This window comes from Pimephales promelas, chromosome 7 (assembly GCF_988280905.1).
Source record: "Pimephales promelas chromosome 7, fPimPro1.hap1.1, whole genome shotgun sequence".
NCBI classification, from domain to species: Eukaryota; Metazoa; Chordata; class Actinopteri; order Cypriniformes; family Leuciscidae; genus Pimephales; species Pimephales promelas.
In genome coordinates this window covers 16,897,866-16,918,931 of record NC_142775.1, presented here as the reverse complement: position 1 = coordinate 16,918,931, position 21,066 = coordinate 16,897,866, and the positions used below count along the sequence as shown (strand labels likewise).

Sequence of the window (21,066 nt, the reverse complement as noted above, 5' to 3'; positions counted from 1 at the left end):
CCTGATCCACCCAGACCCATCTATCACACGCACACCAGTTCTACAGAAAATGGCAGTGCAGTGACACTGCCCACATAGTTACTGGGAAGATAAGCCCTAAAAACAACAGAATATCTTGAGAAGGAATTAGTTAAGAATGTTTTTTATGCACGCTGTAGATCGTGCTGGTGAATAAACAAGGGGCTTGGGCAAAGAAATGCATTTTCACTGCTCATTACCGAAACCATCGCCCACTCATCTCCATGTGTTTACTAGAATACACCCTCTGCATTTCAGCTCAATATCAGACGCTTCACTTACAGAAAAAAAACACAAAAAAAAAAAAAAAAAAAAGAACCACAGGATTAGTTTTAGTGCAGGTTTCTACAGCTCGTTAATGACGAAGATCATTGCAATTTGTAAAATGCTGTTCTGCTGGACACAAACTAACAATCCCCTGATAGTCATAATAAAAAAAATGATAGTAACACTTACATTTATGGTCCAATTCTCACTATTACCAAGTTGCTTACTAGCATGCATATTTCTTGGATATTGATCCATCCACCCACCCACCATCCATCCATTCATCCATCCATATTAATATCCTAAAACAAATAACAGTAAAATCCTCCAACAAAAACCGTTCACATTATAATTAATAAATGATTATAATGAATAAATGAGTAAATAATTAAATAACTTAAAAAAAAAAACCTTCCATATAAAGTGGTTGTACCTCTGTATTCTGCATCATCAAAAGTAAAGTGAGTAAACGTGCGAGACTGGTTCATTGAGCAGCTCACTTACTGTTTTGTATTTGACAATGTATTCCAGAATGGGCATTCCTCCATCGTCCTGCTTGACCAGACCCAGCCGGTATGCCTTCCCCACCCCTCGTTGACCCTGAACCGAAGGGGGACTTGGCTCTCCTGAACGGAAAAAAGAAAATGTATGAATGACCTACATTCATATTCATAACTGGTTGTCTATTAATTCAATGGTTGGCAGCAACATGCTACTACAATAGAGTAAAGGCTGAAGGTTGTTTATCCAAACCTACGCAGTTTAAGGGTCAAAGCAGAGGGCACTCACGTATGGGAAGAGTTTGAAAGCTCTCTGTGCGACTGAACTCCCCCTGACCTTTTCCATTCATCGCTGCTACTCTCACCTCATATGTAGTGTTGGGCTCAAGGTTAGTAAGCAGCACGATTGCTGTGGGAGAGAAAACAGAGTACATGGTTTTAAATTATTGCTTTCTCTAGTCATGCTCTTGGTATTCAGGCCTTTTCAGGATTATGTATATTAGCTCAGAGTCCTTGAAGTAGCTTAACTTGCTTATCTAATTGTATAATGTGCTCTTAAAGTTTCTGCAGACCCATTTGAGTGTTATGGGTAGAGAAAAAAAAGTAAACATTGTAAGTTCAGGTTGGATTGGAGTTCTATCTCCCACACCTATTTTGACCCTAGTTGGGGCAATTATGTGTAAAAAGCCAATTTGAGTGCTATATTCCTGTCGAAGCTCTGAAATAAAGATAGAATAGTAAATAGTAGATAGAAAGATAGAATCATAATGTCACTGCTGTTTAGTACTATTTAATTTGAGAGCTACAGTGGAGGAGAAACTTTTCAGTGAATAACTGCTTACATTTTGTCCAGCCTGGTCTCATCCCCAAGGCATCATATAGGTGACACTTTTGACATTGCGTCTACAGTACATCACCCTTTAGTGTCAATATGAGATGCAGATATAGCCTATATGGGCCAGAAGACGCCTCCTAGTGGTCTAACCCTAACACTACCCCAGACCTAAACCTACCCATAACCGAAGCATGTTATATTGACGCTAAAGGGTGCCATGTGCGTCGGATTTAGACGCAATGTCAAAAGCGTCACCTATATGACGTCCTAGGATGAGAATGCGTTGTTTTGTCACACATAGCTATCCATATAAAACACTTGAAATGCAGGATGGTCTTTTTTGATTCCTTTCCTTTATGCTATGGTGCTTTTTTGGGGTAATTTTGGAGTTTGATAGCCCAAATGCCCTTTCACTTCTATTAAATTTAAGATAGTTGACAGGATACTCTTCAATAATTAATCTTTGTGTACAGTGTTCCCCATACATTGATTTATTTGTGGCGGCCTGCCACAATTTCAACATTGATCGCCACAATGAAAGGTCTTTAATGTGGTGTTTTGCGCCATTGCTGTCAAACAAACTACAATTGAAAACTTGATAAAAGCTTTGTGTCCTTATCAAAGTGTTAAAGACTGTTTGTTTGCACCGTGCAACGAGAAGCATGCACATGATCAGCTTTATGTCTTGATTCATGCAGTGAACTCCATCTGCCCATGCTGAGTTTAGTGTGCATTAAGGAACTTAGTGGGCACCAACAGTTACACATTATTTTCAAATTTGCATAGTTGACGATTACCTAATTTCATTAGATTTGTAATGAGATCTGGAAATTGGGACAAAACTAATTATGAAAGTTTAATTAAATTTTTTTAGTGCATTTGACAATATATAGCTATTACTGTCATAGAAATACTATTTTAACATTAGTATTATCCCAGCTGGCATTCGACTGACATTAAACGTTGAAATGTTGTTAAAATAATGTCAGTTTATGAAAAAAAAAAAAAAAACATGAATTCAACGTCAAAACAACGTTTAACACCAAATAGTTGAAGTGGTGTTGTTAACTCACATGGATTCAACAAAATATCAACAATTTTTCAGTTGTATGCCAAATCAACATTATTTGTAGGCTACAGTACAACCTCAAAATTCAATGGTTGTCCAACACTGGCACCTGCGTTGATTCAACAGTGACTCGATGTTAAAATGCCAGTTGGGATTACGTAGTGTAATGTAGACTGAGATACTACAGTATATCACAACTAAAAAGAGAGCCCTTTTAAAGTTCAAGTACAAGTCAATGCACTGACTTTTTCTTTGTTTAATTTGCACTCTGAATACAGGTGGGAGATCTTTATTTTGAACTCTCAAAGTGCACCAGACTGATGAATTTAACTTTAAAATGTGAAAAATGTTCTTACGGGGACATGCCCCTGGATCCCCCTCAGACTAGAGGGACAGAGATCCAGCCACCACATTTTCACAAAACCCTGTGTGAAACACTAGTGTACTATGGACGAAAGAAAGTCATTAAGTATATTTAATTTGTGGGTGAAATATTTTTTAATGGTTTAATGAAAATAAGAAATCAATATTTAGTAATCAATTGCTTTAAATATGTGAACAACATTGGGATTTTATGTGATAGATTAATTTTCTCCCGGAAATACTGTGCCATTCAAAAGCTTAGGGTCAGTAAGATACTTTAAATTGTTTCATCTATAATTTTACAGTTCAACAGCGGAATTGATCAAACACAACATTCAGCGAACAACCATTGCACTTACTCTGCGTCCCCTGTGATTTCACATCCTTCCAGTCCTGTGAGCTGATGTCTTTGTATTTGACCAGGTAGTAACTGATGGGTACACCGCCATGGGAGTCAGGCTTGGTGAAGGTAACTGTGGCCACGCGCTGTGCCACCGAGCTCAGCCGAACAGAGTAAGGGTTTGAGGGAACATCTGTGACAGAGAAATTATGGGTCAGGGAAAGAGAGACTAACAAACGACTCCATTTAAGTGCCGAGGCCACAGTTTCCGAGAGTATCAAAGGAACTGGTTGTGTGTCTTTCTGTGGGGTATAGAAAACAGTTATAAAGCTGCTTTCAGGGTCTTACAATCCAAGGTCCCTCTGCAAAATACCTTTAAGACCACAAACACACTCAGCAAGAAAGGACTGCACTGTACTCCCATCTTATATGAAAAATACATGTCAATGTCAAATGAAGTTTGAAAGTTAAGAAAATAGATTGAAAAAGAAAATGAAATAGCCTAAATAGAAGTAAGCCAGAAGATATTCTAACTGCCTAAAATCAATGGTAAAATCATGGTAACAGCCCCTCTCATGGCTTACTGCTTTTATAAAATAATATGTTTTTGTAAAGAAAAATGTTAAAAGGGTTAACATGAACTATATCAATATATTTATATATTATTTAATCAAGGTTAATGTTACAGTAGTTACAGTAAAATGTTCATGTTAATTCACAGTGCATAAACAATGTTACACAACTTTAGATTTTGAAAATGCATTAATAAATGTATAAATTAACATTAACTAAGATGTTGTAGAAGTATTATTCATTGTGAGCTCATGTTAACTAATGTAGCTAACTACCGCAATCTTAAGAAATGAAACTTTATTGTAAAATGTTACGTTAAAATACACCAATGTTTAATGTGTGATTAAATGTAATAATAATAAAGTGATAAATAGGTATTTAAATAGTATTAATAGTATATAAATAGTATTTAGACTCAAGTTTAATTGTCTGAAGGCTTGAAAACAGCTTGAACACTGTAAAAAAATATTGATGGTTTAACTTAAGTAACCTGGTTGTCTTAAAATTTTAAGTTCATTGAACTTGAAAAAGTGAGTTAATACAATGAAGGAGAATGATTTAATCATCAGAAACTCAAAATGATATGTTATCTGAACTAAATAAATTATTTAAGTTGATTTGACAAAATAAAAAAATGTTGTGATTACTACACTGTAAAACAAAAATATTGTTGGTTTAACTTAAAAAAGTAAGTAACCCGGGTTGCCTTAAAATTTCAAGTTGATTGAACTGGAAAAAGTGACTTAATACAATGAAGGAGATTAATTTAATCATCAGAAACTCAAAATAATAAGTCATCTCAACTAAATAAATTATTATAAAGTTGATTTGACAAAATAAAATATGTTGTGATAACAAATCTTGAAAATATTTTTTTTACAGTGAAATACCACAAAATGCTGAGTGCCCTCCAAAGTTAAAATTATCTGTAATTTACAAAAGAAATCTAGTTGATTGTACATGACGGGCAACATTAAATATTGTTGGTTTAACTTAAAAAAATTAAGTAACCTGGCTGCCTTAAATTTTTAAGTTGATTGAACAGGAAAAAGTTGGTTAATACAATGTAGGAGATTGATTTAATCGTCAGAAACTCAAAATAATAAGCTATCTGAACTGAATAAAATATTTAAGTTGATTTGACAAAAGAAAAACTGTTGTGATAACAAATCTTGAAAATATGTTTTTTACAGTGCACATACACTCTGATTGGTAGCTGAAAAATATAGACATTAGACAAACTAACTGATAAACAAAAGCACTAGTGTGTGGGATACATCATATTTCATGAATGATTCCATGCAGGCTCTATCATAACAGAAGTACCAATATTATCTCATAAAGTCCTCAGGTGACACAAACCAATATGCTGCCAATCTGATACAAAAACATGTTGTACCCTGCCTAAACCTCTCAAGAATGTACTATGAGCGGTATGGTTTCAGGTATTTTATGTTTTTTTTTGTTTTTTTTTGCCATGCAAAGCCAGAAAACACAGACTGCACTAAAAAAACAAACATCTGTGTATTGGAGAGCCAGACAACTGATGGAAACAGAAATAGCGAATGTAACAAGGAGAGGGAGCAGGATGACAGAGAAACAAAGTGTGCATTATAGAGGATGAGGGAGAGGTAGAGACATTAGGGTGTAGCAGAGATGGACACAAAATGTGTCACAGAATCCACTTCCACCTTTGTCTATCTGCTAGAACTAGGTAGGAAACAGTTTACAACAAAGACAAGCACTTGCACTCATATTGATGTGTTTTCATTGTGGTAAACACTTCAAGACGCAAACAATTTAACAACAGTGGACAACAATCCGTCAGAGTGATCTGCCTTATATTTGAAAAGGCTGCTGCCATAAGCTCTTTAAAGCTTGAGTAACTCGAAAAATGTTTTTGCTGGCTCTTTGAAAGCTAAAGCGTGTTTACTTCATGCGTGGCCACGGCGTACAGCCTGATGCAAAAGTCATTATTATCTGCTGAGGAGCTCTGTGAGGAGAGATTACATGTACTTTGTATATGGACAGGCTTAGACAACAGTAAGATTGGTTGGGACTTTTAATGTGCCAAAAATCCATTCAAGCATTAAAGGTGAGGTGAGTAAATTCTGTGGCATCAAGCAGAATTGAAATAATCACAGTTTCCTGAACACTCCTCACACCCCATTTGTCATTATTCCACCAAACAGATAACCCTGTTCCAAACGCATGCTGTTGGTTGAGATGTTGACACTTACATTTTAGACCCAAGTCATAGTTTGAGTGGTTCGCATGTAAACTATACAACATTGACCCAAAAACCCTGTTTTCCCATTAACGACCATTCAAAAGTAGTCATGTAATGTATTAATTAATTAATTAATTTATTTATTTTTACAAACAACATTTAAAATCCTCATCTATTGCTTGGGTCATTTTGACAAACATTTTCAGTAGCACCTTAATGCAGTACATGAAATCCAGGGGGAGGAGTCGGATCAAGATCCAAGGGTTGGAGATGGGTAGGATTAGGGTTGGGTTAAGGGATCAGGGGGCAGAGTTGGGTTGCGTTCACACCGGAGCGCATCAAATTCGCGTCTACCGCGTCTAGTTTGAAGCTTGACCACTTAGTGTTAATTTACATGCGTCAAGAGTGAAACTGACGCATGTAAAAACAAAAATTTGAAGCGAAATTTACACGCGTCAGAATCGAAAACCGTTGGCGGCCATCTTTTTTATGTTGATCGAGCATTCATCGAGAGTCACTGCTCTGTATTTGCTCTGAAGAGCAGAACAGTGGCGTAGGGTGACGGTCATTGTCGCCATATTTGGGTCCACCGGACTCTTCAGAGGCGAACTGTTTGGCGAGTTTCACCATTTGCTTGCTCCAGGAACTGCGCTGGATGACGGCCGCTGTCAGCGGTGCTTCCGCCTGTCCCAAGTAAAGTTTGATGACCTATTGTCCTGCATCGGAGCGATGATCACCCTCGCCCCCATCCATCTGATCTTCCATTTGTTTTGATGATAAATAGAGCTAGCCTCCAAAAGTTATTAACTTGTCCTGTGATTTTTTTCTCTCTCACGTCCAGACACAAACTTATGGAAAAAAAGGTTTAATTAACGGTCACGTCCTGTTAGCGTGACGACTGATGCTCCTTTTTTATTGCCTTTTTTATATCACATTTTTCATAGTCGTCATAGATTAGGTGTCATTTGAAAGCTTAGAAACTCAAAATTCATCCTGTGAAAACCGTTTTAAAATTGGACAACAGAGAGGCGAACAAGATCTTTTAAGCGAGCAGCTTCAAATTCTGTTGTACTCTTGTGCTCCGCATCACACCAAACGATAACGCTGGATAAAAATAAATAAATAAAAACTTGCGGGCTGTTGTAGTTCACCCAGGACTGGACTTTATTCTGTTATGTGGTTTATTTTGATAGGTGAACTGTCTTTGTAGTGTTAAGAGAAAGAGAGCTAAACGGGAGATATTGTTTTTTGCCCCTCCGCTCCGCCTGTGTGTTAAAGAGAAACAGTCTTTTCAGCTGGACATTATAAATCGCTATTTTTTCTGCACTAAACTAGTGAATTTTTCCAAGATATATTCAGAGATGATGAACAAGATGTTATAGAATAATAATTTAATAAAAAAAACAGAACAATTTTGACAAAAAAACTGACATTCAATCTATATTTAGACATTACTGAAAATGTACCAGCGCGACATCCGACGGGTTTTCCCAGATCGCATCACATATGCCCCCATACTCATTACATTCGATTATCATGAAAACAAATCTCAGAGAACGGTCGACTAGGTACCAATGTTTTATTAGACCAAAGGTTCATTTTGCAGTTTCGAGTTCTCCTTTAAGGGCTCTGCTGTTTTATCACTTCAGAAAGTCAAGTAACTGCCATTGAAATGAAGGGGAATGCTAAAAGATAGCTTTCTCCAAGTAATATAGATCTCTACGCTCCACTACAGAAATGAGTTTGGGGTGGGATTCCCGCATTCCATATTAGAAGCATTTGGAGTATTTAGGTAAGCTGTTTGGAAATAGTAATTATTATTTGCAATTCCACTTGAAGTTACAGTAAAATCGTAACTAGCGTCTCCCATCACAGTATTCATAATTCAATGTGGTTAAGGTCCTCTGAAATTTAATCTATATGAGAAACATTGTTGTCTCTACTTGATTAACTAGGTTTAAAATCAAATATTTCAGCATTGAAAATGAACTATTACTATTGTCATGCAGCTAGTGACAGACACGGTAATCAGGTGGATTATTTGAACCTGTTCTAAACACTCACCTGCCTGAGCTAGGATGAACTCCTGGAAGCGCATCCCAATGTTGTTCCTGGCTGTGCAGTTGTAACGGCCAAAATCTCTGTCTGACATTGGGGTAACCTGAGGACAATGTGTTAGTGAGATCATACATGCCTACATTTCTCTTGTTTCACATTCTTGTCATTGTATACTTCTAATGACAAGATGTTGTTTTGCTATTCTTGTGTTCATTTGACACTTATACTGCTCCGTAAAAATAACGGCTGAGGACACATCTGTTTCCAGTGGAGTGAAGTGTTGTTGAGTCTTCACAGAAGAAAGGCAAATCTGCTTGTATCAAAATAAATAAAATTCACTGCTGACAATCATTTTCGAGCTTGCAACGCCTGTAGCCTGAATGTTTTAGCAAAATATGTTTCAGGTTTTACATTATAATCTAGCCGACGTACAATACTTAACATATTTGTACGATAATTTATTAAAAAAAAGTCCCATAATGTACAATAATTTCAGAATTTTGTGACACTTAAAATGATGGTCGTTGTGGTCCAATGTCATGACTGTGAGGAGAACGTGAATGTGGTGTTACACTTGTCTTCCATCTCATCTCATATTCTCATCGGCCAATCATCGAGGAGAATAACTCTCCCAAGCTGAAGTTAACGTTCCTGCGCTTAAAGGGTTAGTTCACCCAAAAATGAAAATTCTGTCATTATTTACTCACCCTCATGTTGTTCCAACCCTGTAAGACCTTCGTTCAACTTCGGAACACAAATTAAGATATTTTTGATAAAATCTGAGAGCTGGATCACTCCTCCATACTAGTCCATAGGCTTCTTGAGGGATTGAAACTTGCCGTCCACAAAAAAGTTATTAAATACATCGTTAAAATAGTCCAAGTGACTTAAGTGGCTCAATCTTAACTTAATCAAGCGACGAGAACACTTTTTGTGCGAAAAAACAACAAAAATAACGACTTTATTTCAACTATTCACGTCCCTCTCCATGGGCCTGTAGTCAGTTAACGTAGTGTGATTGCGTAAAGCTACGTCACACATAGGCTCACTATTGGCCGATGCTGGTCATGTGTGTGATGCATGTGACGTACAATAACAGAAGGTTACATTATTAAACTAGTAACCTGACTTGAGGCAGTGAGAGAAGTAAATGAATAGTTGAAATAAAGTCGTTATTTTTGTTGTTTTTTTGCGCATAAAAAGTGTTCTCGTCGTTTGATAAACTTACTGTAGTCACTGTAGTCATTTGGACTATTTTAATGAAGTCTTTAATAACTTTTCGAGGACGGCAAGTTTCAATCCCTCAAGAAGCCTATGGACTAGTATGGAGGAGTGATCTAGTTCTCAGATTTAATAATAAAAAAAAATAAAAAATCTTAATTTGTGTTCTGAAGATGAACGAAGGTCTTACGGGGTTGGAACAACATGAGGGTGAGTAAATAATGACAGAATTTTCATTTTTGGGTGAACTAACCCTTTAAGTCAGTTGTTTCCAAACTGAGGTTGATAGTTTAGTAGAAAAATCAATTTGCAGGCTGTGTCAAAAAGTTGTTGGTCTAGATAAATAGCTGTACGTTTGACTCGTGTACAATCATTTTCTTCCAAATACGATAATTTTGAACTTCTGGTACGCTACTTGGTCATTTCCAATCTGGCAACACTGATTTAGAGGCAATCCAACACAGCACCAAAATTGTTTATCATGCAAAAAACTTACATTAAAATGTATTAATATTATCATACACTGAATAAAATGGTTTTGATATTTTTATTCATTTATATTTTTTACATTATTTATTTTATATATTATTTAATTGTATCTTTTCTCCGTATTTCTTATAATTAATTTTTAGCTTCCTAAACAAACCAGATGGCAGCATTAATAGCTACATTTTAAAAAAGCAAAAAAGTCAATGTAACTTGAAAAAAAAAATACTAACGTTTTAATGAAAAATTTCAGGAATTAAAATGTAAGAAATACGAATTAAAATGTACTAACTACTTGTTTGCATTATGACGTTCCAGTAATGGGCTAGGGTCTGGATGTCATTAGTGTCTTACTCCTTTAGTCTTCCTATCTTAGCAAACACAAAGATCCAATGGGAGTGAGACTATCTGACAGCAGTGGGTGGGTTACCTCTAGGAGCGATTTTCCGGGGACACTGTGCACTCGCATATTTCCAGCACCCTCACTGGGGATGGTCAACTTTTCCCGTCTCCACAGCATTGTGGCCGGAGGGTTAGACAGAACATCACAGCTGATGTTGACCGGGTTCCCTTCCCACGAGAAAAATATAGTGTGGTTGGTCTGGAACTTTGGTGCATCTGTGAAAGAACAGAGTACTCAATGGCACGCCAAGCTCTTCTAACAGTCATCCATCAAAAACTCAAGATTAGCAGCCCGAAGTCTAAATTAAATCTGAGCATGTACCAAGCAGGTATGAGCTTCCACGTTCGAGTAAACCAAACACTTTATCATGGAGTTCTTTTTCACCAGGGTAAAATGCGCTCCTAATCATACTGAATCTAAAGCATGGCCACTTCTAGCAGGTTGCCTTTAATTTTTCAAAACAACCCACATACACTCAAACCCCATCTTCTCCCACAATGCAGTGGGTGGTGGAAGATTTCATTTGGCAGTATGAAAGAGAAACGCAATGAGGCAAGAGTGTGTGAGATAGAGAGTATCGTGATATTGGGAAATGCAGCCTTATATGTGATTTCTCAGTCTTACACCCACATACACCGGCAGACACACACATAGACAGACACAGAGGAACAGCACACACACACACACACACACAATCACACCCATTTTTTCCATTAAAGAGATTGATGCAGCCCACAGTGTCACATCGGTGACAGATTGAGCCTGAATGAATGAGTATATTAGCAACCCTGCTAGATGGTCCATTCCAGTGCACCCCATAATGGGATATATATCTACCCTGCTGCTGGTTCTAAGGATACAGTAGGAGACATAATACAGAATTGTAATTTGAATTTTAGGACGTGAAATGAAATGTTGATTTAAACGAAGCTTTTTCATTATACATTTCATTTTTCAGTACACATATGATATCATACACACAACATAATGGGTATTTCCAGAATAAATAAATACAATTAGTATTATTATAAAATTAAAAATAGTGAATAGGCATCATTTGTTTAATTTAATGATGCAATTGAAGAGTTCAGATGCAAAAGCCTCTAAGTGCCATTTGAAATTTTCTTCTAGAATGATCATTTTTATCAAGCTTGTATATTTAAGTTCAGTGATTTCACTTAAATGACAATGAAGATTACCTATGAATTGCCATTTAAGTGAAATTACTGAACTTAAATATACAAGCTTGATAAAAATCATCATTCTAGAAGAAAATTTCAAATGGCACTTAGAGACTTTTGCATCTGAACTCTTCAATTATACTCTTCCCGCCACTCCAATTCAAATACCAATTCAGTTTATTTAAAACTGTGAAAATTTCAATTCAAATCCAGATCAATTCAGAATTTTTCTCCACCCTGCATTGAACATTTAGACCACTCACACTCAATATCCAGGAACATGCTCTTCTGATGTCCACCGATTCTGCTGAGAGCCTCACAGTCAAAGCGTCCCCAGTCAGATAGCCTGACTCCAACAATAGTCAGCATGGATTCGCCATAACGGCCTCGCACCTCCACACGCCCGTCTGGACTCTGAAACAACATCATATTCTTCAGTTATTTGAAAAGTAGATAAACCCGATTATCAGAGAGACAAGGTTTAAGGATAAAGTATAAAATCATCTTTAGCAAGAAGGATTGAACAAATTAAGACATGACTCACTCACAAGTAAAGATCCAAAGTAACCAGGGAGTTTTTAGGGGATTTGTGAGAGATAAGGGTGAAAAGATGGGTGCAGCTTTTAACATAACTCAAGCGTATCATCTACTTTTACCCTACATGACCAGACAAACATTTATCATGGTAAATGATTACAGAACTATTTCGAACTTCCCACACTGACTTGTAAAATTATTCAAGTTAGGACTGTCATGTCCTGATCCCATTACTCCCTTTAAATAAAGAACATAAGACACAGTTAAGAGATGTTATAAGAAAAGTGGTGTTATATAAGAATGCTTTTATAAAATATTGACAATAGTTTTATAATACAAGGCACTAATGTTAAACAAATGAGAAGTTGTAATATAGTTCATTAGCATAATTGTAGGTGATATTATGCATAAAGGCCCTGTGCCAAAGTGAGCTGGCAGGCTTTTAAGCAGTGATAAGCATGCTACCAAAAAAAAAAAAAAAAAAAAAAGAGGCTGTTCCAGGAAGTGTAATTATGCCGCCTTCAAAATCCCCTTCTTGTAGGCAATTTCTAAAGCAGCATAAAATTATAAGAAAATGCGACAAACAAAGTGTGAAGAAAACCGATCGACCAGCCAGGGACCGGCCGGTCACTTTCACGTCTTTCCGATTCATGGCCGGTCCACACAGGCAATAACGTCAGTGTGAGTTCTTGCTCTCTTCTATCCAACGGTGAAGTGACACACACCTGCCTCTTCTCACTCACTCGCCTCATTCTGTCCGGTTAAATAGTGCTTGTATTGCGCATTATTTGACCAATTCCCGCAGGTTTCGCGCTCACACTAAAAGCATTGCGAACCATTGATAAGTGGATTGCACAAGCCTTCTCTCAAACACAAAATTATGTCAAAATGCCCGTCTTGGCGAGTATTCAGTTAAACAGTCAGTTTTGGAACGTACATAGTTGACAGTTTAGTTTTACAAGGCGGCAACAACTTTAAGTAACCCAATTCCATGGGAAAACCACAGACTTGGCATCATCACTCTCTGAATAACTTTTGTAACTAATTGTGAGCATTAATCTGTATTTTATTTTTACACTGAAGACTATTTAGTGTTATTTAAAATTCGATTAGTTTAATATCTGTAGTATTTCTTAACCTGTATTCCCACCTGGAAAAACCTAAAGCTTTGTTTATATCATATCTCTCTATTCTATTGTATTTATTTGTGCTGTTGTTTGAAATTTGTTTTTAGTTTTTCTTATTTTTGTTACTGTCTTTTAAAGGTGCTATATGTAACTTTTCTTCTAAAATGAATCCTTTTTTTATTGCCTGTGTGTGAAGGGGTTGTAATCACACTTTACAATGATCCACTTGTCGGGTTTTGCTATTACCTCTGAAGGCCAGTATTCCTATTTCTATGTGAAGTCTCCAGGTCGGATTTTCTGCGAAATCCATCGGATGTGATGTGCATGCTCGCTCCCGAGCCTCTCTCCTTTTTATACACAGTCTATGCGACGGCACTGCAGCTGACCGACATGAGTCTGATAACACCAAAACACTCCTGCGTCCAGCTCAACACACACTCCACATAAATATAAAACACAAAACAAAACAAAAATGTATCTGCTGAATCTCGTCAGGCCAAACGTGAATCGGATCGACGAAAACACGGATCAACATCGGCAGAGTGTTTGAATTATGGAGAGGCCTCCGCTATTTATTTTTATTGTGAAAAATTTCAAGTTTTCAGATATGCTGAAATAATGGTAAACTATAATGAAATAGCAAGGTAAACTACAACATACTGTAGATGAGACATGAAATTAACACAAAAGACTGTTCCAAGGTGCTTTAGCATGTAACTTTTATTTTATGTACTAGATCTACTGTCTAATGTCACACATCCCACTACCATCATATGGTTTATAATACACATTTCCAGACATGTTCACTACAGTAATATTAATTCCTACGATCTTACCGTTACACTGAAATTGTTCAGTCTAACCGTTTTCGTTATCATATTATACATTCACCTATGTTGACATTGCTGATTGTGAAAGATACACGAATATGCCTTATGCTAGATAACACCACAAATGTAACATTATCATGGTACGAGCATGGAGCATCAGTTCAGTCAAGCTGATAAAACTAGCCTATTATTGTAACGTTGCAGTGGGAGTTTACGTGAGTTTCCAGCATGTTGCGTGATGCTTTCTCTGGTTTGTGTAAAGTCTCAGTGTGGCCGTGTACCACTCTTGTGTTCGAGCACATGCACTCATGTAAAAATTGGTTGCAATCTGAAACATCACCGATAGAGGCCACGAAAAAAACTTTTCTTTTTTTTTGTGCTGTAAATTATAGCCTAGTTATTTGAAAGAAAATTGGAATAGGCCAGTCACACTTACGAAAAAATTGGAATCGGCCAAGAAAATAAGGTTGATGTGTGTGTGTTTTTTTTTAAAAGAATTTATCACTTTTATTCAGCAAGGATGAAATTATATTTGAAATAAATGACATTCTTTCTATAAATCCATCCATCTATAGTATTTTGTGCTTAGAGCAGTGTGTTGTTAGCTAAGCAACATGATTATGACAATGTCTATTAAAATGAATAGAAATACCCCTTTGTGTCAAAGAAACAAACTTTATTATGCTGGTTGCTGATATAAAACTTTCCAATGAGCGTCACTAATCCCATTACATTTCACTTTGGCGACTTTAGAAAACCGAACCGAACTGAACACCTATTTTACTACAGCTTAAAATACGTACAACCCATCCACAAGGCTTTTTTGAACCACTGGCAAAATAAAAGTAAATCCGTGAGAGGATATGAATGCCATAGGAGGATGGCAGACCCTTACAAAAATGATCTCAGACTGTTTAACCATCTTAAAAGCAAACAAGTTGAGCAGACATTACACAGACCTCTGTTTCTAAGACCACAAGCGCTCTGATGTAAATCACCTCTTCAGTTTTTCCCACTGCCCTCTAAAGCGTTCACTGCATAATAAGCAGCAGTGGGATGTGTGGCAGTGTCAGTTATGATTAGTGAGAGTGAGCAGTAGTGTGGTTAACGAGAGGCAGTGCATGATGACAGTTTTGAGGCCTGTTTTCCTGTCTCAACACCCCGCTCATCATCCGAGCTGACCAAAATTGCCCTCAGTCAGTCACTAATCTCCATACTCATCCTGACACATGGATCATGGCAGCCAGACCCATTTCCCAGATGCTCTCTGCTGAAAGAAACAGGCCACACCAGCTTAACCCTTTGATTCTCTTAGTTTGGGGACGACACTAAATCTTTGGGGTCTCCAGGGGCCTCGACAATAACATTTAATTTTGTAACAGAATAATCGTTTTTTTATTTTTTTTTACAAATTTAATTTTATTCTGTTTATTAACGTTTTTACTCAACATTTGTGCAATTTTTGGAGGATTAATGATATATTTTTAATTTATATAAATAAATATTTATTTAAATAGGCTTTTTACAAAAAAACAAAAAACAAAAAACAAACAAAAAAAAAACAACGTAAAATTCACTTTATAAATGATACAGATTTCTAACTTTCATTCATGGATAATTTTATAATTTTAATATTTTTTTGGGGGAAATGCAGTCACTTTAACCACTAGATAGCTACAGAGCTCCACTATATTTAACTAACAGAAAGATATCTTTACTCAAGTTGGATTCATATCTTAATATTATAAAATCACAATTATATATATATATATATATATATATATATATATATACAGTATATATATGAAGAGTTCAGATGCAAAAGCCTCTGAATGCCATTTGAAATTTTCTTCTTTAATGATGATTTATGACAAGCTTGTATATTTAAGTTCAGTGATTTCACTTAAATGGCAATGGTAATTACCTATTAATTGTTATTTAAGTGAAATTACTGAACTTGAATATACAAGCTTGAAAAAAAAAATCATCATTAAAGAAGAAAATTTCAAATGGCATTTAGAGGCTTTTGCATCTGAACTCTTCATATATATATATACTATATATATATATATATATATATATATAATTGTGGCCCCTTACCATTTTTGAGGTCCCAATCTCAACAGTGGAGAAGTTGGAAAGAGGAATCACAGGCTACATCAAGAAATGGCTTGGAGTGCCTCGATGCCTCAAACTGATCCTCACCAGTCTCGCAGAGGAATTCAAGTGTGCTAAAGTAAGACTACAGATGACACTGATTGAATCTTGTGATGCAATGGTGAGTAACAACGCACCGACCTTGGTGGCCGGTCACAAATGGAGACCAACCAGTGCGGTGGAGAAGGCAGCAGCCATTCTCAGACTTGTGGACATAGTGGGGCATGTCCAGAAGGGAAGGGAAGGCCTTGGGCTAACAACTAGGCCACCAGCCTGGAATACAGCGCCAGAAAGGAGGCAATTGGTGGTGGAGGAAATACACAGACAAGATGGTGGACCAAGGCAGTTTCCCTTGGTAAACAGGGACAGTGGACACGTTGGGATAGTGTGTAGAGAGGAGGATCAGCTGGAAGGAGTTGTGGAGCATCGAAGCGAAGCGAATCAGCTTCATCATCAGGGCTACATATGATGTTCTTCCAACACTTAGCAATCTCCATCAGTGGTTGGGTGAAGATCCAGGATGTGCCCTTTGCACCAGGCCAGGTTCTCTGAAGCATATACTGACCGGGCGTAGAGTCAACCTCACCCAGGGACGTTACACTTGGGGTCATAACCAAGTCCTTTAGATCCTCGCAGCCACCCTGGAAAACAAATGGACTGCCTCCAACTCCCTACCACCATCAGCACCCAATCCACTGCAGATGGAGAACTTTGTCCGCATGGGGGCAAAGGCAGCCAGGTGCAGTCCCACTTCTCTGAGCATGGTCAGCTCCGAGGGGCCTGTGACTGGAAGATGCTAGGGGATGTTGGTCGACGGTAGGTCTGCTGATTCTTTTTGTAATCGATTAATCTAGCAGTTAATCGATTGATTAATCGAATACATTTTTTTTGTGTGTGCTTTTAAACAACCAAAACAAATAATGGATAACGAAAATGTGGCTGTAAAATGATCAAACATTTGGCTTTTATTTCTCAAAAAAATTTGGTATTTATTACAACTCCAACATTTGACTCCAAAACTAAGCCTATTTATTGCAATTTTACCCATTTAGTGTTGATAAGTGCCAGAGCCAACAATTATATAACAATACAGTTAAGTCAACTTACTGTAAAAACATGTAAAACTACGAATACAAACTTAAATAGTAAAGGCCATTTGGACTTAGTTTTGTCTTAATACAACATTACAAAAAAAGATTGCACCTTCTGCAAATTACAAACCTGAGAACAAAAATAAATGAATATACTTTGTAAAATATCAAGCCAAACAGGTACACAATTTATATATATAAAAATGTAAATAAAACTATTATAAACAATTATACTATGACTATTATACCCTTTCACCTCCAGGTAGGCCTCTGTTGCCACACTTGTCCAAATGTCTGTTTTCAGGGCAACACACTCTGTTTGCTTTAGGACAGCTTTCAATTTCTCTGTGATGTCTCTGTGTTTCTTCTCCATCAGTTGTGTGAAATATGTTCTTGATGGCAGGTTGTATTTGGGATTGAAAGTAGAGATCATGTCTCTAAACCCCTTGTCCTCCGCCATGGACAGTGGCCTCATATCGGTCACGAGCATGTTCAAAATGTTCTCTGTAAAGATTGCAGCCTCTTGAACAGTGCCTGACTGAGCTGGGCGAACAAAGCTGTCCAGATTCCGTTGTGAAGTGCTGAGAGGGAGAAAAAGAGGAAACGCAATTTAATTTATTAATATGCAGAACAGGTTTCATGCTGTAATCTAGCCCTGACATCAAAGTAAATATCTGTTTTATGGAGATTTCTACACCTGCAGCATTTATCATTAGGCTACTAACAAATAATATATCATTTCTGGGGTGAGGCTATTTGCTATGATAACCTAGCAACCTGTGTGTGTGTGTGTATGTGTGTTTGTGTGTGCACGCATGCCGTGCGTGAGAAAGAGTGACACCCCAGTCAGACCAGTTGCTTCATTGCAGTTTGATACGGAAGAAATACATACATTCATTTTCACTAGAACGCTGCATTTAGCTTGCATCACGTGCATTTTAGGTGAAGCATCCGTTTGAAAAATGGAATGGATGCTTCAAATCCATTCGAAAAGTTTAAGCATTTGTGATGTAAATAAAACTTTAAGCATTTGTGATGCATTGCTGCAATTGGTGTTGGGAGTGTAACGGTTCACAAAATTCACGGTTCGGTTTGATACGATACACTTGTGTCACGGTTCGGTACGATTCGTTACGTTTTAGATTCAGCAAAAACAAAGAAATGCCAGAGAAATGTCCTTGATATATTTTTTAAAAATATATTTTTATTAAAACTAACATCATAAAGTATGATATTTTTTTTACTTTGAGCCATGGTAGAGCTATACTTGACCTTTCTTAGGAGCATATAAAACAAAACAGCTCCTTGGACAAAAATTAAAGGTTTATTTTAGTTCAGATTAACATTTGAGGGCAACAATTGTATTCATAATGTCAAAATAAAACCGACGTAATGTTACTTGAAAGCATTATAGCCTACTATTCCTGCCAAACTTCCATGGTTACAGTTAGTAGTGTTACTACAGTAAATGCATGGTGAATGTTGCTGATCTGTGGACACTGATTAGTTCATTCATGCCACAATGTTTCTCCTGGTTCCACGTCAGCACGGTTTGATCCGTTAATAACGGAGAAATGGGAATGTTTCTCACTAGATCTCGCAGCGATGTTATTACTTCAGTGGCGAATTCAAAAGCTTTCTTTACTGGATTTGGCTGTGCAGTAACCGTGCTGATGATCAAGATCGGCTCCCGCTGCATTGGTCCAAACTGACCACACAAAAACGAGTATCTCAGTTTCATTCCGCTTACATTACTTTTGCCATTTGATGTTGGGCAATGTTGTGGTCACAACAGTGTCTATGAGCACGCTTGCCACGCGCCTACATTTGAAATAACAAAATATTGGTCGGCAGAAAAAATGGTCCAACGAACCATTCAATTTAAAAATGCGTACCGAAAAACCGAATACCGAATTGTATTCGTATTGAACGTGTGTGTGTGTGTGAAGGGGTTGTTTACTTAGGCTATACTCTCTTGCAATTGGATGTGAATATGTTTACTCCTTAAAAACATGAAAGCTAAACATCATCTCGTCATCTAGTCAAACCGCATCACGACATCACTACAACTTATACAGTATGGGATTAAAATCAGTGAAAATCAATGTGGCTGAGTTACCTTGTTTCAGCGACGCTTGGTGAAACAGCATGGAGTGGATGTTTTCGATTCAAATGCTGAATCATTGAAGTCGTATACTGTTGTGGTATGCCAGGTCTACTTTGCAGTAGACACATTGCAACTTGTTCTCTTCCTTTTTAAGATTGTAATGATCCCAAACTTTAGACACTCTCTTCCGTTCATAGACATCTTTAATCTCCGCCATCGTGCCGTCTAAATTCAAAATCACCCGCTATGGTATGATCCATGCTTCGAGGTAAAGTTTTTGCCTGGAGGAATTTTTGTTATCGAGTTAATCGAGTAACTCTATGAATCGTTTCAACCCTAGTCGGCAGCTCATTTTTCCTCCTGAGATTGCAATCACCACACTTTCTCACTGTACCCTGGGAGGACTCAGTAGATGAAGCATACGAGCGAAAACATCTACGCTATGCTGAGCTAGCTGCTGAAGCACACGATTGCGGATGGAAAACTGAAGTCTGTCCAGTGGAGGTGGGGTGCGGGGGAGTTGTGGCTGTGTCTACCACCACACTGCTTTAGAGTCCTGGGAATCAGAGGCCAGAGCCTGCACTAGGCCATCAAAGCAATGTCTGAGGCAGCTGAGAGAAGCAGTCAGTGGCTGTGGATAAAGAGACAAGACTCTTGCTGGGATCCAGCTTGATTAGGTTATTGGGGGGATACACTGCGGGTACTTGATCACGCCCGTAGGGTCTTCCTCAACCGAGGATGTCTTTTTATAATGGCCGAAAAATCCAATTATGCTTAAGGCGTACTAGTGACAATGTGTCCCTTGGATCATCCATCAAGGGAGGATGCCCACCTGAAAACTCAACTTTGACAACTACACTGCCAAGGTCAAGTACATTCTCCTGGTACGTGCTTGCACTTAAAGGATGTATTACATCTCGTCCTGTGTTTCCTGAAAAAAAATTGTCATCGTTCACTACCCCTCATGCCAGTTCGCTGACACCAGATCAATGATGCAGTGAATTGAGCTCAAGGACTGGTACGGTTTGATCTGGGAACAAATCATTCAGATTTTTGAGAAAAAAAAAAAAACTATTCATTGAAAGGATCTGATTCAAAAGAATGATTCATTCAACTGTATACTTTTCTCACCTTGAACACACAATGGAGAAATAGGCTGGATGTCAAAATTTTCAGTGAATAAATTACAACTACTGTAAGTCTATTCGTCACACTAATCTATCAAATGGCTTCAGAAGACCTTAATGGTGTACCAATCATTTGGACTACTTTATGGTGCTTTTATTGTCATTTGACAAACTATCTCCCCATTCACTTTTATTATTTGAAAAGTGTGAAGGGTGTTCTTAAGAAATGCAACTTTTGTGCTCCACATACGAAAGAAAGTCTTTTTTACATGGAACCAGTGACAACAAAACAAGGCCCATCAGCTGATTAAGGATGAATTTTCCTTAAAGGGATACTCCACTTTTTTTTGGAAATAGGCTAATTTTACAACTCCCCCAGAGTTAAACAGTTGGGTTTTACCGTTCTCGAATCCATTCAGATGAGTTTCTGATATTTAGAAGAATATCAGTAACCAGACAGTTTCTGGTCTCATTAACTTTCATAGTAGGAAAAAAAAAAATACTATAATGGAAGTCAATGAGACCAGAAACTGTTAGGTTGATATT

The 21,066-nt window shown here is 37.4% G+C and overlaps 1 protein-coding gene across 4 annotated transcripts in view; it reads right to left on the bottom strand.

Moving 5' to 3' along the window:
- Positions 1-21,066, bottom strand: part of ncam2b (neural cell adhesion molecule 2b) — a 266,054-nt gene that overhangs the window by 23,503 nt on the left and 221,485 nt on the right. For all 4 annotated transcript variants that reach the window (XM_039687851.2, XM_039687849.2, XM_039687850.2 and 1 more), the window contains exons 9-14: positions 11,808-11,958; positions 10,391-10,578; positions 8,260-8,356; positions 3,412-3,585; positions 1,075-1,194; positions 790-911 (exon numbers count right to left, since the gene is read on the bottom strand). In XM_039687851.2, coding sequence (XP_039543785.1) covers positions 790-911; positions 1,075-1,194; positions 3,412-3,585; positions 8,260-8,356; positions 10,391-10,578; positions 11,808-11,958 — 852 coding nt within the window. The remainder of the gene's footprint in view (positions 1-789; positions 912-1,074; positions 1,195-3,411; positions 3,586-8,259; positions 8,357-10,390; positions 10,579-11,807; positions 11,959-21,066) is intronic.